Raw genomic sequence first — 25,483 nt, 5'->3', positions numbered from 1 at the left:
ATACCGCCCCAGGAATATTTGCGAACAACTCGCAAAAGAACCGTTGATATTGAAAATCGAAGTTCAAATAACATTTCCCGACACAATATAATCTGAAGTAAAGTCATCTTTGACATGAAAGAAACACATCGAAATTCTTAAGGGGAAATATTACTTTGCAATCGCGAAATTCTTTGCTGAAACAACTCTTGGGAAGGTAACGTTCATTTCGACAAAAGACGAGCAATATTCCGTGCACAAAGGAAAGCACCCGATATATTCAATGCAGTGACACAAGAAATGGCGGCACAAAGCGGTTACAAAGCTCATATTGAGAGTTACATCGAACGCGGACACCCCCACTAATATTTCTCGCCGTACATTTTCTTAATAGCCCTGTTTAACTTATGTTTTTCTTAATGGTATTTTATTAGTTTGCTAAAGGGACTAACCATGAAGTGGATTAGTGAAATACTGTATTCATTTCAACAAACTTGAGATAATTTGACTATCCTAATATTGTGCTTAGAAAGAAAATTGTTTCTAAATTTAGACACGGCGGCATTAAGAAACGATTTTTGTTTGAAAGGTTTTTAATAATTTTGCCGAAAAAAATCGAGAAACGCAAAATGTATATCGAATATTATTGCTCGCAATTTATATATCGTTTTTTTTATTGTCTGTGTTTTATGTTTTTGTTATTTGACTCATTTTAATGGTTAATGCTGAATTAAATTATTGTTAAAAACAAATGAAGTTATAAAAAAAATGTCTCAAGTTCTTCTTTACACGCCTAGAAGGAAAGCATATTACATAAATTTTATTTTTCGCGCATATAAAAGAAAAAATGCTGTGAATGTTCATAACTTGATAAGTAAAATCTTAGCCTAAGTTAGTACTTACAGGTAAGTAAAAAATTAAGCCTCTTAAATAATTTATGTAGGGTATGTTCTTGTAACTAGACCGGTATAAATGATAACAAATAAGTATAAGTTGTTATTTGCCTGATGTTGTTGTTTCATTTGATTTTTGCATTTCATAAGTTCATACGTGACAATTAAGTTCGCCAAAATAGTAACAACGACTGATTTTAAGGTTTAGGAGGCCGGAATAATAAATAAATAGGCACTCTTTTAAGAAAAAACTGTCTTTGGTTGATATTAGAGTGCATTAAAAAACACTTCCGAGAATGCTGGTGTATTTAATGTAGATAATGTAATACAATTAACATTCATATTACAAAAATGTGGATTCTCGAGGTATAGTTTTGTTATTTGCTTCGAATAGAATGGAAAAAGAAAATACCAAAAAATAACAAGTAACCAAAAAAAGTCTAAACTAAATAATTAAAAGAAAATGAAGACGGATAGAATATGGCGGACTTTAACAGAAATCTGGTACCTACATAATTGATTTGTTCAATCTGTCGATAATATTTTTTACTTGTGACTCAAACACTAATCAGTTCAACTTAGTTCAGAGTTTGAGAAATAATTCAAGAGATTTACGCATGCGCCTGTTTTACGCGCCACCCCTTAAAGCCTTACGACCGCCTCTCTCGCGGCACATTACCTGCAATATGAACCCTCAGATCTTAAGCATAGAGGTTTCTACTCCGCAAGCTTGTCATCTCACGAAAATTTTGAGACTCGCGTCATCTTCAGTTCTAAAGCCGTCATTATGTTCGCGGACGAAGAATTAAATTTTCGTGACGGATTCCCTAAAATTCTCACTCCATCGTCGGCATAGGCTTTCATAGGTGAGTTGTAATTGAAACCCGACTTTGTGTAACGGATCGTATGGTGGAAATTCATTTGAACCACTCGGGCTGTAAGGATACTGTTTCAGAGCAAAGAGTACAGCGCTCAGTCGGCTGCGAGCCTTCGAAGCGAGTGCATTGGGCTCCGTGTCCGTAGCCGCGCCGAGAGCGTAACTTATTTCGTGACGCGGGACGGGCATTCAGTTACCTTTGCTCTTCAGAAACAGTGTTTGTTAAATGTAACTAGGATTGTCCTACGGGAGATAAATTAATGAAATAACGTACTTTATTGTTTGTTATATGTATGCTTTTATAAAGTTAAAAGCAGTGATATTTTCATCAAATCATGCATATATGCGGCCGACACAAAATTGTTGGGGAATAATAGAAGTGAGTATTTCACATTTTCGTTCGATTGGCTATATTCTATTTTGAATATTCTACCAGTGTTATGACAGCTGAATTTGATTTTAAAATGAATAGTTATTTGAAAATTCCGACGCTCAGATTGGACTGTGCGTGTTCAATTACCATATTGATAAATAATTCACTAGTCGGTTAAAACAAAATTACGGGAGTCTCTAAATTAAATTAAATTGTGTTGCTGTATCTTGTAAATAAATAAGAGGGAATGTAAATCGTAGTTAGCGTGGCCGGGCGGGCGCGGGCGGCGCGGCTCGCCTGGCCGATCTTGGCATATTTGCCGTTTCGCCAACATTCCCCAGTTAATTAAAGCCCATTTTTACACTGTCTTGCGAAATATAATTTATGAAATGAGAAAACGTTTTAACCTTTACGAAATATTTGTTTCATAAAATAGGTATCTGTTTCTATTAGTGGGCCTTTTAATTGATCTTTCTTTCGGTTGGTATTAATTTTGTGTCTTAAATAATTCAATACTTATACGTGTCAGTAAATATTTCTACTGTTACTAAGCCTCTTTTCTTTTCATGTTTTTACGAATCATTTGTCTATATGTACGGAGTGGGTATTGATAAGCAAGTAGATGCCTCCACTCCACCTCCTTGTCGATTCCAAATAAGCCCGCCTCGATCCCAAGCTCCGCCTACCCGTAGAAGATAAATAAGTGCTTATGTAAACAGTTTTATATACTTCGTTGTATACAGGTATATTGTCCTCTAATGTACATCAGTGTATATTGTTGCGTAACCCTCCGTAAGGTTAGGGACAAGTTTCATGAACCTTATAATCTTATATAAAGATAGTAATCGCTTAAGGCAATAGGTTTTTAAATAGAGTACTTACTAGTGAAGAAGGTACTACGGGGGTTTTCTGTTCCATTCAATGTAACTTTGTTTTATATCACTTCTTTCATAACCCGTCGCAGCAGAAAAAGAAAACTTTACAACTAGCTTTCCGTTACAGATGTGCGATTTTCTATAAATCAAACTTATACAGTTTGAAAAATAAACGTACAACAGACAAACCCGAAACAAAACGGAATGTCCATATCAAGCTTGATTTTACAAAGTGAACAAACACAAAGGAGATAAATCTAGAACAGTTCTTGAACAGGACAATGTTAACAAACAAAATCAACAGAGCGGGTGAAACTTTCACAGCTAAGAAGTCGAAACTGTGTATACAATGTCGGCGGAGAACAGCGAGCTCTAACAAGCCGGCCATCCGAACTTGTTAAACGCGCCGAGCGGGGAGTAATTCAGCGAAGCGGCCACTAACGGACCAGTCAGACAGTTCGGGAGTGTTGTGAGGCTCGCAGCGGGAGTTTCTGCATGGCTAGTGAGCGGCGGCGGCGCTGAGCGGAGCATGGTGCGCGGATGATGGAGCCACAGCCGCTGGCCCGAGGCCGGCACACTCCCGCCGCCAGGAACCACATCGTCTACACAGACCACAAAGGTCGAAAGTGAGTATGCTTTCACATTTAACATTACTTATCGTACGTTTATCTAGGTTCGCTTAAGTAGTTACAGCTACATTTGAAAGGTTTTAAGCCTTTGAAAATGTAGCTGTGGCCATCAGTATATGTAGCCTCAGACCTTTTTGTAAGAGCGTATTTATAGGGTATAAAGAATACAATGAAAATCTAAACAATTATTTCTGCTGGTAACTCTACTTTGTAAAATATACTAGAATTGTGACTTTAAAACTGACTGTGACTTTGATATCTTACGTGAAGAACTGATTCTGGTACACTTTTACTTGAGAACTCCTAAACATAAAAAAGAGAGCACATTTATACATCTAAAGTATCGCACTAATTTAACAAACATTCATGAATTTATAACAATGTGTTAACAAAAACCCATTCTGTTATCATGAACATATCAAAATGGATTCTCAACATTTTAATGGGCAAACCACGAGCGATTTGTTGCATTATTGTTTAAAAATGCAAACAACGTGTTCATTAAGCGCATTATTTAATACATAGTTATATTGTCAGTTTTATATAACCAGCAAGTCTATATGTATAAAAATGAAGCCCTATTTCCCTTGGTCACGGCATCACGCGTAAACGGCTAGACCGATTTCGATAAATCTTTTTTTGTTGTATTTGTTATTGTCAACAGAAGGTTCTTATGAAAGAAAAATTATGGTAAATTGCGCGGAAAATTAGAAAATTTAAGAATACTTGAACACCATATTAAGTAATGCTGACTTTTGTTACGATAGTGATTAGTTAGGTCAATATTATAAAGACACCGAGAACGGGACCTACAAATTAAAAAATTGAAATAAAGCTCTAAGTTCCTAGTCTCTATTCTATCCGTCGGAAAAACAATTTGCGTGTTTGAGGTGTTTTGATTTTAAGTTTTGAGTTTCGTTTTGATCTCACACGTTAATTTATGTAATATTATTCAATTAATGATATTACTGTCCATCTTCAAGGGTTGAGAAAATTATATTTTAACAGTTCAAGAAATTTAGACAACATTTTATTCATAGGTATCTAGTTTTTGGCAATGCATAAAACTATTTGAATAAAAGCCTTACAAAAACACATTTTTTTTTTTTGGTTTTTTATTTATATGATCATAAAATTTAATAAAAATCACACTGAACTTTGAACTAAGGTACTGCTCATTTGATTATAGTTTTTTAATATAATATTGTTCTCTTGTTTCTAAAAAACCATGTTCAAAAATATTTTTTTTAAATCAATAATTCTACCTAACAATTCTAACCTAATAATTCTTAAAATACTTTTGGTGTACTGATAAAAATACCAAAGTTCCTAGCAGATAAGTTAAATACGGTTTTTATTTCCATCCGATAATATTATATACTTATTTCAGTTCTTGTGCCGAATTTATCAGAAAAACACTTTCTATTCAGATTGTAAACTGTGAGTCAAAATTGTAGGACTTTGTAAGTGATAAATATACAATCTTCCAAACTTTAACATTTAAAATATTCGTAGAAATAAATAACAGTATTGTTGAAATACGTGGGAAGTGTATTATAATATTGTTATCCCCAGTGGGGCGGGCTGAGGTTATCAGGAGGCTATACACCCACGTTCATCATAGCTCCCATGCGGTATTGCACAATGATCGATTAAATAATGCGGAACAAAATTATTTCAATGTGTTTTAGTTCAACGAGTTTTAGTTAAGGTACTTGTGAGATCTCTACATGTATAATAATTAACTAACTAATATCTAACAAATATAACTGGAAAAATGTATCTGGATAAAAAAAAGCATGAATTGCTGAATAGCATTAGTCATAATTTAAAAACGTGATAAATCTTAGTGTTTTTTTTTCTAAAAACACAGTTTAAAAATAGAACTCTGCTTAAACCCAAAAACCTAGACAAATAACACCTGGGGTATTGCAGCACGTACACACGTCAGTAACATCGAATGCAATTTTAAACAAAACAAAGTTTATTGTGATATTAATAATTCACAATTAACAGGACAATTACTTTATTGGACGTTTTGATTGCGGTAAAATAATAATTTCCGCTGCCGGCTGGCAATGGAAACCTTTAAACCAAACAAATGAGTCCTATTATTTCTCTCAATTTAGTCTAACAAGCAAGTTAGAGTCAAAGGTTCGACGAGGCGGGGAACTCAATGGCCGTGAATTTTGTAATCTTCATTAATTTCAAGTGAAAGTTAACTTTGGCCCTTCCTACTTATTCTTGTTCCTGTTAATTTAGCTTGACTCTTTCAAAATAATATAATATTGTGTAATGTTTATGTCTCACTTCACAATCATTTTTATTCAGAGCACGAGGCAATAAATTTGTGGAAATGTGCAAAAACGTGTTTGTCTTTTGCTTTCCTTAAATGAGGGTTCATACTATAATAAACCCAGGTTTGCAGATAATTGCAAAAATGAAAAAAAAGCCTGCAAAGCGAAATGTATTTTGGTGGCTTATTATTAAGGTTACTTTTACATTTTTAAGCGAATCATATGTTAAAGTCATAACAAAAGAAATTTTCATATAAATTAAGTGTAGAAAGTTTGTGACCGCGGCCGGTAAGGAAACGGGACCGAGTGAACTTTTGTAGGTACATTTAAATTCACTAGCGGCTCTTTTATGATGTTCAGTGTTTCTCCATTTACTTTCTCTAGTGTTAGTTTAATTCGACCGTTCTTGTAAGTTACCGACGGATAGTGAACAGAGCTCTGTACTATTACATTTAGAACGCCACCAATTTTATCCGATGCATTTTGATTTATCGCGTAAAGTAACCTTGTGAATCCTACGGAAAAATATGTAAAGATGTATGAAAAATGTGTGTGTTTAAAGTATAGTATACTTAACGCCTTATTCAGGGAGAAAACATTTTTTTTGTTACTTTAAAAATATAAAAAAGAGAATTATGAGTATGTTCTTATTTATGACATGATATTTCAACTGAAACTTAATGAACGGACAAAATCATAATTTTGTCTTCCATAAACGTTAACGTCAACCTCAAAAAGGATTTGCCGTGATATATTGTTATGCATGTAAATTCAAATGCTGCAGGCGTTAACTTGTATTTTACTTAGTTTCCTTTGTGTTTGTTACACGGATAATATATTAATATAATAAAAAACGTGGGGTAAGAAGTGAATAACGTTGTTTGTTGTAATAATAAAGAAATTTGAATGGGTTGGTGTCGGCGGCCGGCTCGGCGCGGCGCGGCGCGGCACGGCGCGGCAGTGTGTGAGGGTGGCGGGAACGCGCGCTGTGAGCCACCGTAGGACAGCCGAGTTACTTGTACACAGTTTCCGTTAGTCACATTTTCGCAACAAGGTATTCACATTTCGAGGACTGGAAAGTTGGCGTTATCGCGTTTAAAATAGAACGACAAACACATCTAACTTTGTGATGCAAAATGAACACGACGAACCGGACGAAAGGTTTCGGCTGCTTATTTTATTTCGGTTGAAATGCTTGAATCTTTTAATGATAGTTAAAAGCCTTTGATTCAATTTTCGGGGATTGTTGTGAGCAAAAGGTTGTGCTTTTTAATGCGGATAATTTGTTACTCGTTTACATTTTTAGTTCTACGATATTATAAGACGTAGTAAATACTATGAGCTAAGTATTAGGGTTGTATTAGATCCGTTTTAAAAAAAGCTATAAAGCAATTCCTATTCTAATAATAATATCTTCATGACTTTCCAAGTTTTACCAAGCAATGTCGGCTTCCAATCTTTCGAGATTCGATTGAATACCGCACTTAAGTTTATACATTTAACAGGCGGGGCAAATAAAATAATTGTGTGCCGATACCTGTTAATTTAATTAAAATAGCATGAAGAAATGAAACAAACTTATGAAATTTAATATACTGCAATTTATTTAATGGAGAATATACTCGTATATTGTAGGCTAAATTGATAGCCTGACCGATCTCAACAACCCACTTTACGGGGTAAACATTGTTATGAATAAATAAAACATACATACAAGTACATATAAACACATTCATTTAAATTAGTTAGACTTATTACGCAGAACAAACTCTGCTCAATTAGGAACACAAAAACGTACTCGAAAGTGTTTCACAAGTATCCCGTGTTCATAAATAGAGAATTACGTCCACACACTGCGATGAAATTCAAACATATTCAGAGTCGGTCTCGACACGTGCCGAACTCCACTCTCTAAGAACATTATAAGTACGGGTAAGTGCACAAATTGATTTATTGAAGTTGAGCGGGTTCGCGAGTTGCGCCTGAGTATTCACAGTCCTTTGCGTTACACAGATAAAGTGGAAATAAAAAAGAAACTTCACAAACAGAAATCCCCTTGTCGCGAGATTTACGAGCCGACGCACCTCCGGCGCAAATAACTTATGTACATGTAAATTTTATGTTCCGTTGAAACAAACACTTGTACTCGTAGATACAGACTCGCTAGAGCCTCTTATAGCCCCGTCATTACCTCGGCAGGGTTAGCAAGTAGCATGCCTCATACGTCACGGCGGTCGATCGACTGAATTAGGTTAACGATCAAAAATTTCGAACAACATTAGCGATCAATTTTCAACTAATACAATTGAAGGAAAGTTTTAGTAAAACCAACAATTTGTTTTATGAAATCTGAATGTATGGCATCCGAGTAAATTTGATAATTACATGAAGTCACGCAAAAGGTGTTTTAGATGCTATGGATCCTGGTATAATGAATTTACTTGGAGGGACAATGTGTGCGGTAATAAGACTGACATTCTCGGTAATCATAGTTTACCTCACCGAGCTACGGGTAAATGTTTATTGATTTCCAGATTTCCTTTTATTTCGTCTGTATAAAAATGGTGAGCGCTTAATTTAATTGCACGCCAAGTGAGGCATCGCCATAGCTAGTAGGAAGTGGAATTTGATGTTGTTCTGACGTGATGTTTATTCATTGAATTAACATCCCGCAAATGCAAGCACAATTTAAGCGCTATTTTCCCGGCATTTCTGTTTGTCAATTAAAATATTTGGAATCACGAAATCATTTCAGTAGCGGTTTATTTGATTACTCGAATCGAACTCCACAAAAGATTGCAATTTGCAATGCGTTATTATTTTCCTTGCTTGAAACATTACCTGCGCGGAGTTTGTATGGATTTTAGTTGTAGGTATTAATTGTCGAAAATAAATTTTATCACATTTAAATTCGTTGTCAGTTTGCAATTGAATTTAAACAAAATAATCGAATTGAGTTATAAAATTTATCACCAGGATAAGATTGCAGTTTGTATACTCTTATTTTAATACACATTTAGAATTAATTGTACGACTTGCAATTACTATCATCGACATTTTTTGTTATGACGTTTATTTTTATTAAGAAGTTAGGTTAGAAAGGCAATGAATTAGAAGACCGACAGTCAAATTGTTCTACCCATTCCTAAGCCACTTAACAAAATGGTCTTAGTTATTTTATTTTTCATTTAATAAGTCCAAATAAATATCTATCCCTCCTGTATTATCTAGACTGCTAAACTATAATAAGATAATTCATTTTAGAGGTCTTTCATAGCTCTGTATAGTTCTTCTTGTCTATGACACGAAATAATTCTGCAGTTTAATAACAAAGCAAGTAGGAGCAAGCTAATTTATGAAAGTTTATTACTTAACTTGATATAAAATATGAAATTAAATTTACAGCAGTACAACGCAATATAAATTAGGTGCATTACAACTAAAATTAACAATAATACTATTGATGCATACCAATCGGATATGGCATAATCGTCAAAATAACAATTGAATAGGTGTGAATTCTAGCGCGGGTTTGGCGTGCAGCGGCCGCGATTTGTATTGCGTGTCACGTATTCACACGGCTTTGGCTTGTTTACCCACCCAGCCACGGGGCGAACATTCCATACCTAGGCATTATTGTCGCCTTTTATTCTCTTTTACCTTTTATTTGTGGACAATTTTACCAAACTTGAATTTTACCAAAACAAATACTTATTACGTTACTACAAAACGTTAAATGAGATGTGAAAATATTTATTTGCTATAGAATATTTACGAGGGATAAACAACAGTGTGTTGAGAGGAATAGATTTATCGTGCGCAATCACAGATCAGATGTTGGTATTCGCTGCAAAGCCCGCGGGAGCAAGCTTCGCATCGACTGAATTATTTACACTCGCGTTACTCTTAGAGGAACTACATACAGGTGCCTGCGTGGAAGGAAATATGGATTTATTTTCTTTTAATGTACGCGGCTTGTATTCATAGGTATTGACATTACCAATGCTTCGATTAGGGCAAAAATTTATAGAAATATAGAGTGCGAATTATAAACAGTGGATAAAACGTTGTACCTCATTTGTGTTTGAATGGAAAATTGAAATAGAGCTCGCAGTTTGCTCCACACTAATCAACTAATAGTTTTGACTATAAATGTATTTAATTAATGGGTAAAATAATTAAGCGGTCTGCGAGCACATTTAAAACCCACTCGGTATCCGCGGGCGTTAAGCTCCAAGTGAGCAAAAGTGAGTAAGTTGTCGTTACGAAGTGTATGAGTGGCGGAGCCGGCCAACTTTGTCCCAACTAACTTCAAGTGCTGTAAGTAAAGCGTCTGCGGCGAACTCGCCTTCGCGAATTACTTCCAAGCGATTTCGCGATCTCGAAATGATGAGTTAAACTTCCACATCTGCCGCCGCCAAATAAAAAGATAACTGTTTCAAACACTGAGTTAGGATTGCTTTGTTGCTCAATATCTCAGAATATGTTTGCAGTTTTACAACAAATACTACATATCGGATTTAATCACGACGTTTAAATTAAGTATGCATATGTATTTAATAGCCATATTCCATTAGTGGTGAACATTGGTACAGCTATTGAAATTAATAAACATAATGCGTTTCGACTGTTATATTTGAACAATTGCCTAATTAACGTACACAATTTATCAACTAGATGTTAAACTAATACGTACCGAACGCAAGTTATGGATAAACTAATTATAAAATTGTGGTCACCTGTTAATATGAATATAATTCAATTTTACAATCCGCGAATGCTAATTGATGGAATGCTGACAGACTTAATGATTCATTTCATTCGTTCTGTAATGATGTTACGTATTGGCCCGGTGCAGTATTTCACAATGCATGTACTGATTATGTTAATCAATACAATGGGTTGAGCCCTCACTCCACACTCCGGTTCTTTTTGAACGTGTGCTTGAGTAACTTCGAAATGCATATTGGAAATAAGTGTTATTGATGAGATGGTGGGGGGTTACGGGAGATACCCAATTTTGTAAAAGTATCTTACAACTAAGTTTTTTACATTCTTATTTTGATTATAAGCTCGAGTTTAATCAGTTGACGGGATGATTTTTTGAAATACTCTTTTTGGCTGTTTTAATAATTACTAATGGTTATGTTTTGTATACTTAAGGACGCAGTTTAAATAAGTATGGAATTAATTGCTCTACTTTTAATAAGTAGGCTTGATTATGAAACACAAACTATTCACCAGGATAAGTTACTTCACTGACCTTTAAAGTCAAGACACATGCATATTGAGCACAATTTACTAACATAAGTGTGGCCATGTGTCACATGTGATTAGCCCGCAACCCCTCTGAAGGTAAGATGTCTCCTAAAAAGTGAATGACAGGTTATTTTTGGGGACAAAAATATAAATCTAGCAACTAAACAATTCCCAAATTATTTCTAATTCATTATTTGGGATAAAATCAGTAACCGTCATAACATTATAATCCAGGATTGAAAGATCAGGAGCGATGCATGAGACGAGTGCCACCGATCCCCCGGGTAAGCGTTGTTTTATGGTCGTCGTGCCGCCAACAAAGTTAGGCAACTGCTTTATGATCCTAATTTATAAGTGAGCGGCGTCGGGAGTATTTACGACTCTTTTTGGAGTCGTCCCGCGAGTGCGTTCAGTTGGTTACATGTGCGCGGTTAAAGACGCTACCTAGAGCGTCGATTGTTTCTATGGGGTGTAGTCATTTGGGGCTGGCTCTACTCTATCTAATGTGCAGTTTCACAAGGTGTTGTGAATTTTGATTGTTGGTTATGGTACACACTCACACCTCAAATCACAATAGTAAACTAATGGGTAGTCCTCTGTCGGACTGAGTATAATCAGGTATCTGTATTATCCCTGATTATTTTAGTAGAGCCGGGCCACAGTGTACGTTCACATTTCAAACATATGTATATAACACTACCTTTTGCATGCTGTCTATATTTAATAACTATTCGAGGAACAACGAAATATTCTACATTAAAAGGGATCAATGCATCGCGTTATTTAGTAAGTTAGTTATTTAATAAATTGAGTTTCAAAGCGAGCCCACGTAAAATGCAGAGCAGCTTAAAATATGATCACTACAACATGGCCGCGCGGTATTTTGTATTTAACTTTGTAATACTAAAACTTCCTGAATTTTGTAGAAAGAGCACCACGTTTGTAACATTTTTATATACTTTTTAGATCTTTTTTTATATTAAAAGCTTTTTAATTATATTACATGAAACCCAAGTATTTTGAAAATAAAAATTACGTACCTCAAAAACTTGACAGAAATTAGGTTAAAACACTAAAGAGAAGAAAACATAAACACTAGAAAGTTGGCTTGAGTTTAAATCTTACAAGTGTAAATATGCTGCTAGTTTAAATTCACGAAATATTTTTAAAGTAGCAAGTTACGAGTAGTTCCGTGACCCGCGGTTACTGCGAAGACTTGCCACGATGTTCGGTCAACATTTTCGAGAGCAAACAACTTGTTTTTTTGTTAACTATTGAATAAATAAGCCGTTAACGTTAAAATACGGAGCTGTTGGACTGTTTTTATTTTTCGAGTTTTTATAGAGTATTAAAATATCTTTAACGCAGTTTATTTAAGTTATTTTTTTATATTTCTTTTCTTCTTAAACGTAAACAAAGGTATAATAGAGAGAGAGTTTAATAATGTCTCTGAAATTTCGAACAAATCAAAAAATGATCAGGTAATTAGAAGAACTGGTACAATAGACATTTTATGAATAAACATGGCAGTAAATTAACAAAATCTGAACTGACCGAATGGATATTTGTTGAACTCAATATGGTATTATTATATTATGGTATATGAATAGTGCACGAGTCACACGATACACGGTACGTCGGACATGAAGAGTTCCAAGCCTGTGATTTACAATTGCCGAGAGCTTTAGGTTTAGGAGCATAAATTAATTTTCAATTTCCCTTTGACGTTTCGCTGAGGCGGGCGACACGTCTCTCAGGCGAGGTATTAACCCATACATGACACCCGCTGCCTATTCCATGCACCCACGTTGTCACATGCTGATGTTATATAACACGACCCAGTGACAATTGATTGCTCCAAATTGGATGTCTCACCTTTTTTGTTCACACAGTGCACGCATTCTTTATCTGCTTGCATGTGTGGAAAAATTCCGGATTGATATAAAATGTTTTGGAACAGAGACTTTTTAAAGCGGAGCTGGCGTCAAAAAGTGCTTTCATAGATCGAAGTTTTTGTGTATGGTACTGTGGTATCGTAGTTAGCGTTGTACCCGATGTAAAGTTTTAGAATATTTATTTTGTAGTTTTGTTTTTATTAGATAAAAATAACTTCGACTACAAAATGGAAACAAAAGAAATATTACGTTAATTGATGTAAAACACAGCTTTTCATTATTCCCTTTAATTATGTATTTAATAATGAGGAAGGCTACATAAAACAGTCCAATACACTAATTTATTCTTTTATTGCTTCAAATATATAATCACGTACAGTCCACATACAATTTCATCGTTCAAAATGGCTTGAATTACACTTAATGTATGCAGATTAACATCCAATGCAGTCAATAGGTAACAATTTGGCGACGATAGAAATATTAGAGCGAGCAGTCGCGAGCTTGTATGCGGGTACAGAATGCTACATGCAAAACCCATTGAGTAGTAGTGAGTGAAAGGATGTCCTCGCAGCGCGGGTGGCCTCGCCCGCCCATTGTGTCCCACACATGAATGTCACATAACTTTGTTGTAGTTCCCGACATTCTTGTCTAAATAAAACAATATGCACTCTATAAATCCATGGAGTTTGTATCCTTAATGTGAACCTACCTACACGTTCACGATACTGTTTACAGGATGCTACAGAAGCGTATTGCATTAACTTAAATGTAATTGGTTCTGGGAATAAATAATTTTGTATTCGAGCTAACTGTTTACGCTTAACGGAAAAGGCTGCGCGAGCTATCTCATAGAATAAATACTCGTAGTTAGGATTGCCTTTGATACATTATCCCTTACCTCGAACTTTTAATATTGTAGATAAATTACATTGAAATAAAAGGTCATATAAAATAAATGTACTATCAATGAGTAGATATAGATTATCAAAGGAGCAAATAGAAATTCCAACATCAGAAACATGAAGTCTTACATAAAACTTACTGTCCCGAATGTTCGGGTGCGAACAGTAAGTTTAAGAGAGGCGTAGATAGGGCGCGGACTCGCTACAAGCGGCTACAAAGTAGAGCGGCGTAGCGTTGTCGGTTCGGTGGTGCATTAGTTCAAATATCCGTCGCTCGATGGCTCACCGACACGAAGGAGGAAGGAGATTTCAATGCACTTGATTTATGACCCACATAATGGAGCTACGCTGCATTTTGCTGCATGCAACCGACCGACGGCGTCGACCCTCCGCGTTAAACATCCTCTGTATTTATGAAATGTACACAACTAAACATAATTTGATCATTTAAATACGTAATAGCCTTAACCGATATGTTCTACGTTCATTGCCGTCTGTACAAATGAATGTGGTGAATTTCATGGAATGGTAATAATAATATTATGCTTGACTGGTTGCGTTCTGAATGTACTCATAGAATTATTATAAAAACAAAAGTGGAAAACGGTATGAGGAACATGAAAGCGACCATCTTCGAAATATATTAGCAAGGGGTGCTCGGTTCGCGGTCTTAGCGATGCGTCATTGGCAAATTGAAAACTTAATTTATAGCTCTCCCATCGTCTGAGCTTACACAGCCTACTCAGGGGTGACACCCTGAGTAGGCTGTGGATTTTCTTATTTTCAGAATACAATACAAGCGACCGTCATTGAAATTGTTTAAGGAGGAACAAAATTTACCTGTGTAGTATCTTGTTTTTTTTTCAGAACTGTGTCCATTTAAATGGTGATTTTTAATTCATATCGAGGACTTAAAGAAGAGGGTAATGGTTTGATAAAATTACCAGTTTATGAAATGACCATAATGTGCGACTTTTGAGACTCTTTGAGAGGTCTTGAAAATAAAAAAAAATGGTTTAAAGCCTCGGTATGGGGACCACGTCAAACCGATAGAGTGCGATGGGTCGCGAGCTCGATCTTCACGTAAAACAAACATTCGTGTGCATCTGATTTGAATGTTTGTGAATTACCACGAAACAACGTGGGCGACGTCTTTAAATACTATCATTATTTTTTTAACAATAGCCCAAGCGTAATAAGTACACTAAGCCGCATTCTCAACCAACAGCATACATAAAATTAATCAATTCTTTATATAATTCTATAAAACATCCTTATACTATTTTTTATTCATTTCAAATCAATTTCTATGAACCAGGAATCTGCCGTAAATTTAGCTTCACTTGTACCGACAAGATGTATTGCATATATTCCATTGCAGTGGTCTACGTGCCTCTGCGATGACAAAGATATACACACGCAATAAAATATTCAATGCTCAGTGAATGGCATATATTTTACCAATATGGATGCAAAAACGTTGTGAAAAATTGAGTACGTGAAAAGGCCGGTATGTATGATTCTCGGAACATCTGTCAGTGCGACTGTGTACGGTATTCGTGGCGCAAAGTGCTACGTTATTCAACTTAATAGCCATTAGTTTGGTTCGTTAGCGGAATATTGCTAACGAATGTGCGGCGGCCGCGCATTCCGGCCGCCAGCGCGTGCTGAAACGCTCAATTAGCACACGCTGCTAAACTATCCCACCTAGCGCTCCCTTTTAAATACCACTAATTTTATACAAGCCACTAAATCTGTCATAACGCGCAAACAATGTTAGCGCGCTATTTACTGCGCTAGCCGAACAACTGATAATCTCTGATACACGAGTACAATACCAGTTGAATATGTTCCAATTCCACTTCACAACATATATTACTGAACTCGTATGAGACGTCCGGCTACAATGACATTAAGCACAACAGAAGTTGTCGAATAACTTTTGTTTCGAATATATTTCGTGGCATCAATCTCTTTAAATAATGCGATATATCTGGCAGTCGCCGGCGAGGGGTTTTCCTGTTATTACTGCATTCAAAATTGAGCACCGAATATGAAATGATGTTCCTTTGTAGCCGGGAGACTCAACGGCGAGGTGTGTGGTTTAAAACCAAACTGGTTTAATGCAATAAGACTTTATGAGTCTGTAGTCATTAAGTTTACGAAAAAAGCATTTTTGTATGGTGTTTAATTGATTTTTTTGATTAAAGAGATATCAGTTACAATGTTCAGTATCTCGTTTTCTACAAAAGACAAAAACTCAAACAATGGATTTGAGATGAATGAGTTTTACAAAACTCAAAAAATGGCTTAAGTAATAGCGTGTGTCGAGTCAGTACAATCAATTTCAATAGAAATATCAATTATTCTCATTTATTTTATTTTGGCAATAGGTGACACAATATAAATAACATATTTTGAAAGCAATTTTTTACCATAATCGAAATTTTAGCGTGTACAGCCACGATCTAAATTTGAACCAGACTACACGACGACGTTCAAAACCGCGGCCCGTAATAACCTATTGCATATTTAGCTCCGTTTTAAAACCAAAACAGTCTATATTTGTTGCTTTTGTTTAATGCAGGAGTGGTTTATAAGAGAATGCATTCATATTTTCTGGTACAATGCACTAGAGACAATGTGCTGCTATTGTTTTCAATATCTTTAAATAGAATATAAAATATTGAAATGAAAAATCAGCAAGAATAAAACCGTAACCAGTGTCCGTTCTAAGTTTATATCTACACAAGTTAATAATATTATTTATATTTTTCAATCAAATTAATGTCTATTTATAAACATTGCACATTTGGCAAAAATATTAACTTTTTAAGCACTATTTCATTATGTTCCATTTATTTCGGAGAAGAAAAAGGTTGCCTTATTAAGGAGAATCTGGCAACAGAGGAAGCTCAAAAGTCGAGGTGCCGTGATGGGGGATGATTAATATGGCTCATTTGCGGTGCCCGCCCCTCCGGCTACCGAGCACGGCTACGAGCTACGAGGCTACGGGCTACGCCGCTCGGAGGCGATGCTACGTGCCCGTCTCTGCGTACATCGTTTACGCTTCCGCACAGAGAATTTATTAGATTCCACCCCATTTCTACCTTTTATCTCTATTATGTATATAATACAATAATATAACATCCCTGACACATCGTAACGTTAACTAATCGTAAGCGGAACATCACATTAATCAGCATTATAATAGTATTATGTTATTTACCTCTTAGTGTGGAGTAATTTTGGTATTATGTTGAGAGCGTTGGAGTTAGCATAATAAGTGAGAAAACATAACAACATGAGGTTTTTTTCCGTTGATCTAAAGTGAGAGGTATAAAGACGGAACCCGGTAGGTATTATTCGTGTAATTGGTTTCTAATGCCGCGTAAACCCTCCAAACGTGTTGCGGGACTGGACCGGGAGATAAAGTGCACAAACCTCGCACAGATTTCACCTACTTTTATTTTTTCAAGTCTCCGAGGTAAAATGCTTCCTTTTTTATTGAATCACTTTTTATTAACTGAGCTTATGTATTTAAAGATAAGTCATGTTTTGAAAATTCGATGAGTTATAATACTTTCTCCGACTTACGAGTATAGTATATACTTTTGCTTATATATGTAAATTTATTTTGTAAAGATACCACTCACAAGCCGCGTATATAAGCCACACTAGGGTCAGTTTAAATTCATAAATAAATACTTCATAAATTCATTTGATAAGGCCATCTCCTTTACTGGAAATGAAATACAGGCAACTAACTCTCCAAAGATAATACCAAAATAACATTGAGTAGGAAACTTAACTATCCGCCTAAACTTGCCCAAAAAATAGCGAGAACTGCACTCAATAATTGCTGCTCAAGATTATTGCTGTTTGTGAATGACTTATGTTTTTTATTATTTTCTTGAAATAGCTGGTGTATAAATTAAAAAACAAACTACAGCTGATAAACTAAATCTACCGACTCCAAAAATATCCGAAAGGTCAAGGTCACTCAACCCACTGTACGCCTCGAGTTTCAGATTCGATACCCGCGTAAGACAACCGTTTGTTTGAACTGCGAATAACTACTTGTTCTGAGTCTGGGTTTGTATATTATATATTGTGTATGTTACTTAAATGATTGTAAAACTCCTTGCTACACAAGGATTACATCATTTTAATAAAATAAAAAAATGCTTCACTCGTTTTTAAGAATTTAAATCTTAAACTGTCATAGCGAGTGTGTTTAGTTATATTGTTATTTATATTTGCTCAGTGCTCTGGTAACCCTGTGCTCACACGTATGTAGGCACTAATCTCTACTACAGAGGTTGCAGCTTGTTGGTCGAAATCAATTAGGGCTGACTACCGTGGGGATGAATTATAAATGTATACTTTATTTGGTACAACGCTCTAGATAAATATTCGAATTTAAATATTTTCTACGACTTTAATTAGAATTATCTGTCTGGCTATAACACTTCATGAGATGCAGCCTAGTGGCAGACGGACAAACAGCGCTCTGCTGTTTGTCCGTCTGCCCTCTGTCCGCCCTCTGTCTCTCCTCTGTACTAGTTTCGTTTTTACCCCTTGAGTATGGAAATCTTAGAAAAACAAACATTTCACCTACATTTGCAAACCTAAACAAAATTAACAACATACATTTTCTACAAGAAACATTGTCAAGATCGAAATCCCATGTGGTCAAATGCACTCTGCATGTCAACTGACTGAAGTTTGCACTGGAAATGCATTTTCTGTTAAGTACTTTGAGCGTTATAAATAGAATTGTCTCCCGCTAAACTATTTTAAATGCAACGTCAGACTTTCTCGTTTTTCAACATGTGCTAACAATGTAAGCAGATGATCTGTTTGTTGTTTTTAATTAAATTACGTGGTCCGTTGTGAAAGTGATAAATAGTGTTGAGCTTTCATGTTTAAATAAGGTAACGTGAAGGTAGAAAAGGTTTGTTTGGATTAAAACTAAGGAATAACAAAACTGAGAATAAAATATCCGTTATTTAAACTGTAAGATGTGATTTTAGTGTCTCTCATGCTATCCTAATGTAACACGATTGGTCGCGCGACGAGACACTGGAGGGTTATTCTTCTCCGTTACTCGGCGCACTTGTAAATATATCCCTTACATCCTTAGAGGGAGCTTACTAGAATTTTTCAGTGTGCATTGCCCTGTCGTGCTTGAATCCTTGTAAATTTATGACCCTCGCTCGCTGACGGTGGCCAGTTTCACGAATATCGGATGGGGTGCTTTTGTACACGTCGTCCAGAAATATGTTTTGGTAAAATAGTAAATATTGGACACTACCGTACTATAAATCGTTTAACCGCCTCATAACCATTGTTACTGTCGCACTGAACTCGAGCTGCACTGGATTACGTTCAGGCCTGCTTTTAATTAAGTTGTTGCTGACGTAATTAAGGTTTCTTTTTGTTATAATTGTTAACAATAGTTTTATACAAATGTAGAGCCAATAGTATGGTATTATGACAGCTTTGAAACATTATAAAAACAGATGGTAATTTGAAATTAATTTTATAAATTAAAGTTCTCCCCGAGTTTATTTTTAATTGTTTATGTATGTGACTATACAGTATATTGTTTTGTTTATGCAAAGTTAACGTTGCTATCGCATGAAAATCTTGTTGTTTGAAAAACGCTGACGTCGATGAACGCTATAATCTCTGTACGAAGCTAACCCAACACTAACTCTTTAAGCGATAGCATATCTTTGCATTTATTCAGCAGTTTATGCACTCATATAAAACTCGTTTATTTTTATTTTATAGTTTCTCAGCAGTCAGTTTTCCATAAATTAAAAAAAAAACTCGCGATACTTAGGGTCGGTAACTGATGAGCAAATTTTTGGGTGCCCGCCCCATAAATTAATTGCTTACACCGATGGTAAACCATGATCTTAATTCGATATTATAGCTTTCACTATTCATGAGATTATAGACTGGTGATAGACGGACGGAGAGTCGGAAAGACGGATAAAAAGCTGTGGCTTAGTAATACAGACTCTGAAGTCTAAAAATGTTTTATTGTTTATACAGCACTCAATAAATTATGTTCAGAAACTCCTTAAATCTCTTCGAGGTACCTGTTAAAGGCTTAAGAATAGAAGAGCAGTACCTTTAGATGTAAGTGAAAGGAAAATGTAATATCTGTGCCGAGGGCGGCTATACAAAGAGAACCTCCATTAAGAGACATCTGATACAGAAAGTGGTTTTTATATTGTATTGTGTAATACTTGATTAACTAGTTTTTTATAAGCGTACGTGGATAAATATTTATGCATTAATAAGGCTTTCCCGTACTTTTGCAACTCTCTTTTTATGTTAGATAATTAATTATCCTTTAGAAACATTGATTAATATATTAAGAACTAATTTTTATTCTACCATTATTGGAAGTTGTATACAGATACTGCTGCACAGATACTGATAATATTATATCAGCTCTAGCGTTATAACATAATCTTATTGGCAGCAAACAAATAAAAATATAACCGTCCGTCGACAAAATATGAATTAAGGATTTACGATTGTCGGATTAAGCACGTCATACACGAATATTTGGAATGTTTATTATGCAGCTATAAAAGCGTAGTTGAAAAAAAAACAGTAAAACGAAATCTGAATATAAAAATGAATTTATTTTCTGTCGAAGTAAAAACAGGCTGTTTTAATAGCGGCAATACGCGGGAGACCTGCCGTCGCCGCTCGCCGCGCTGCCCGCGTCCAGCTCGACAAATTGGAATGTAAAACCAAATCAATGCCAAAACGTTTACGTGCAAATAAATAATACGTGCAAATAATAAATACAATTATAATGATGAACAAATACACTATAAAGCTTTAATTGAAAGTAAAACATCTCACAGAATAAAAATCCTTTAAATGTATCTCTCCGTTTATTTGTATCAGACAGATTTGTTTACTACAAAGTACGTCCACCGCAATACAACGATTCAAAACGATATTTGCATTTTCCGATCAGAGGCGTATTGTTTTAAACAAGTATTTTTCTTGCAGGATTCCGTACGCTGACAAGATCACCCCCGAGCCGATCTTGCACAACAATACCAGTAGAGACACAAAGGCAGACTCGATCAGGAACAGTTATAATAGCCAATTCAAAGTAGGAATCTACGGCTGGCGGAAAAAATGTCTGTACATCCTTGTTATGGCACTTATGCTTATGATGATCGTCAATCTCGCCTTGACGCTGTGGGTTCTCAAAGTGCTGGATTTTAATTCTGTAAGATCTCTGTCTTTTTTAAGCATATCAGGTTCTTTGTAGAATGTCTGTTTGAGAATAAACATTTTTGCCGATCTTACGAATCCGCCATTTTATTTTAGGAAGGAATGGGTCAACTCCGCATTGTACCGGGTGGCTTACAGTTATTAGGACAAGCTCTAATGCTGGATTCCCTATTCGCGTCCACCATCAAGTCACGTCGAGGACATCCAATTTACATGGAAGCTTCTCGAAATTTTACCGTTTCTACTCGGGACAAGCACGGAATGCTGCAGAGTAGATTATATCTAGGTGAGCTTTAATATTGTCTTTTAACTTTTACAACAATGTCATTTTACTGTGCTTACATAATAAACTTGGAAAGTAAAGGATTATATCTTTGCCGTCGAGAATTTGCTTTTGTTGGTGTTATAAAAAACATATCTTTTTAGGACATGATCGCTTTGAGTTGAATGTTGCTCGGCTAGAAGTGCGCGATGCAAGAGGAGCGCTGCTGCTTGGCGCGGGGCAGGACACGGTGACCGTGGGTGCCGAAACCCTGACGGTGGTCAGTCCCGCCGGGGTCACAGTACAGTCCGCCGCGCAGACACCCCTAGTCAAAGCGCCCCCCTCGAAACCACTCGTGTAAGTATGTTTGAGTATTCGGACTTCACCAAATTTGAACATGCTTTGTCTTGGTCGCTGCGGAAGTTTCAACTCGTTAGCCAGACATACTGTTATGTTGGTATAAAGCACGTATTGAAGTTTGTTGCACAATCAAAAGCGTAACTTTGGCATAAGCTTCTTAAATTGAATATGCTCTTAAATTGATACACATTCAAGTGCATATTAAATTTACGAATTTAAAAGGTACAGGTAAGGGTAAGGTAAGGTGCAAACAGCATCTTGCCCAAATCACTTTGTGAGAATTTTAGTTTTGATGATTAGGATTGACAGATTGATTGGACAGATTATGTACAAGTCCTAATTTTGCTAAGCGTTCTAAAACCCGGGCGTCAAAGCCTGGAACTACTTACAAAAACAGTCATTTCTGTATCACATGTCACTTGATGTAATCTCGCAGGTTAGAGTCACCGACGCGTTCGCTGGAGATGCACGCCGCACAGAACATAGTGGTGGAGTCCCGCGCCGGAGACATCAGCGCCAGCTGCCTCACGACCTTCCGACTCAGATCCGTCGCCGGCTCGGTGAGCGCTCTCCTAACAAGCGAACAACGCATCTGTCTCCTGCATTTTAGCTTCATATTTTAATTGAAAAGAGAATACCTACTGACTGAAATTAATTGTACCTAACTTTCTTTGTTTTGAATGATAATCTATTTTAAATGTTTTCGTAACTTCGTGCAGTAAATGGTTTATACTTTTCGATTAAAAGGCAATTTTAGTAAAAAATACAAAAACAAATATCATCACAAAAAAGTGTATTTTCTTATTGAGTCAATTAATGTAGATGTCAATTAACGTTCCCTGCCAACAACATTCTTTTTATATTTTACAGATTCGCCTCGATGCGCCCAGTATATTCATGCCAAAATTAAAGTCGGCATTACCGCTACCGCCATCAGCTGCGCACATGCACGACCCGCATCACCAGAACATATACCAGCTGTGCGCATGCGCGAACGGCAAGCTATTCCTAGCCCCGCCCCACGGCGCCTGCGCAGCCAGGGAGGAGAGCCTTATATGCCGATGATGAATTTAAATTGTGATCCTGTGACATTTTTATATCGTGAGAGACATTCATTTATATGAAATTAAAAATGATTGCAGTTTTGAGGTGTATCCGGAGATGATCAAAATTTTTCAGATGTCTAAGAACAATTAGAAGTTTCATCACCATAGAGAGACTTCCAGTCCTCAGATCTTAAGCAAGTTAGTTACATAAGGGTGAATACGTACATATCTCCTATTACGCCTCAGAGCTGTCGTTTTTTGTTTTATCCTGTGACATTGTTGAAGCTTGTTGATAATTACTTTCGCGGTGTTTTAAGCGCTAGTATGTATATTGAAGTACATATGTATTTATCACATTAGTTCGTAGTCGAAGTGTTAACTTTTTTGATATGAGGCATTATTAAATACTATTATAATTGGCCTTTCTGACTAGAAGTGTTTGTGTTCTGCCAAATTAATGAGATCATGAAATGATTTGTTAAAATTTTGTGAATACACGTGCAATTTGGTTGTAGTTGCCTGAAAGTTTATATATCGTAAACAATACAAACATTCTCACTTCTAATGGATTTAAATCGATCGTTACTTTCCAAAACTTTCACCTACCAGTGAAAGTTTCTATAGTACAGTATTATACCTATACTCGTAGCTACAAATGTTTTTTATGTAATACGCGAATAGAAATTGTGTTTTCGAATCTCAGGCCGGTTGTGCTTAACATTAATCTAATTGTTTTTGTTATTTGCTTCGGTAAAACATTATTGTTGAAATTAATAATGTATTATATTTATTACGGACATAAAATACCATTCAAAGTATTAAATAAGATTACAACGATATCAATTACGATCTGTAAACAATTCGCTAATAAGGTTCATCACATTATATTTTTTAATACTAATAGTATTCAGTTAAAGCTTTCGCTTCGAACACATTGACTCAGCGATAGCCAATTATCATAGAGTTACTGAAAACTAAAAAACATGTATTTTTAATACACTACATACTTTTATTACCCGGATACATTCTTTTAAAAACCTCTAAATCTGTTTGAACCATAAAAGTTTTGCACTATTATAATAATTAACAGGCGAATTTAATTTAGTTATTAATATTACACATAAAAACATAATAATTTATCGTCTAATAATAAATTCATGAAAAACAATTACAACGACTTTCAAAAACGTATCAATTCAAGTAATATTATAATAAAATCTAGTGCCTTTTGGATCGCGTTTAGAATAACGATTGGCTGAACGAATATGTTTTCATACATTTTAAATTATGCTCTATGAATAAAATAATGTCTGATTTAAATGTTCACCTTCCTGTATTTGGTTTACGTATCTGTAAATACACTGGATGAGCAAATTTGGTTTAAACGTGGTTTAAGTATTTCGTTTACGTTGAAATAATCAAAACAAACAACTAAGGTTTATTTTAATGTTTTTTGGTTAAATTGCATATTTATTGCATTGCACATAACATGAACTAACCATATTTCATACGATTGTTTCGAGTTTCTGAACCGAAAAACAATTAGAAATAATGTATAAATGTCGCATTTCCATCACGAATTTTTATATTTAGTGTTTACGCTTTAAAATAAAATAATGTACTAGTAAGTGTTACGAACCTTCTGGTCTAAACAATGTACGGACATTTCACTTTTAACCATTTATTTTCGGCTAAAAGGGTAAGTTGAGTCTACATGTCATAGGGAACATTATATATAAACAATTATACGCAATACTTGTAGTAAACATTAATGTATAGACTTTATGTAGAGATTTATAATGATGTATAGCTAATCTGTTACGCATAGGAAAATGTATATTAGACGTAAACGTTTGTTGATATTGTTGTAAATATATGTAATTTATGGAATTACTTAAGTAAATACGCATATTATGTCGATGTGATTTTGTTTGATGTATTATTTCGGATTGAATTTATTCGTCCACTATTGAAGACACGACCACCCCGTCATAGCATGTCATTATTATATTTTACTTCGACGTTGTTGGATAACAAAGTTCTGTCTAGTAAATACTTTAGCAAAAGAAACAAACAACAATATTCAACACATAAACAATAACACACGCACTCAAGCTTTACACAGAAATATGTGTTCTTACAGAGGATTCTCACATTCTTTGAACGCCCCTGATTACTAACTCCCGGTCCCTTTGTACTTTGTTACAAGAAAAGGTCCGAGACTACTTTAACGTAAAAATAATGTTACTATTAATTACAGCCACAATCCCCATTACAAATATAAAATATTCAAAAACTTCTTAATTGAATTCTACCGGCAAACTGACACAGGTAATTTTATTATAAAACGAACTCGGAATAACTTGAAAACTTTCATCATTTAATTTGGTTTAAAGACAGTTTTCGCAAACCGAGCTGGATGGATTTATGCACGTTCATAGAACTATTATAGTTATCTTAAATAACAGACAAGGTAGTTTGTTAAATCAAAAACAAACTTTAGATTCTAATACTAATTAAAATAAAACTATCGTAAAATAAGCTAAAAAAATACT

The 25,483-nt window shown here is 35.3% G+C and overlaps 1 protein-coding gene across 1 annotated transcript; it reads left to right on the top strand.

Annotated features, from left to right (window-relative positions):
• The first annotated feature begins 1,309 nt into the window (after positions 1-1,309).
• On the top strand, positions 1,310-23,131 carry LOC113508309 (delta-sarcoglycan-like). The gene is made up of 7 exons (XM_026891262.1): positions 1,310-2,128; positions 3,125-3,623; positions 21,030-21,255; positions 21,357-21,546; positions 21,687-21,879; positions 22,319-22,442; positions 22,753-23,131. Exons 2-7 carry the CDS (start codon positions 3,538-3,540, stop codon positions 22,945-22,947), a joined length of 1,014 nt encoding a protein of 337 aa, XP_026747063.1. The 5' UTR covers positions 1,310-2,128; positions 3,125-3,537; the 3' UTR covers positions 22,948-23,131.
• Positions 23,132-25,483: the final 2,352 nt, after the last annotated feature.

The sequence above is a fragment of the Trichoplusia ni genome, chromosome 2 (genome assembly GCF_003590095.1).
Source record: "Trichoplusia ni isolate ovarian cell line Hi5 chromosome 2, tn1, whole genome shotgun sequence".
Classification (NCBI taxonomy): domain Eukaryota; kingdom Metazoa; phylum Arthropoda; class Insecta; order Lepidoptera; family Noctuidae; genus Trichoplusia; species Trichoplusia ni.
This window is presented reverse-complemented; position numbering and strand designations above follow the sequence as displayed.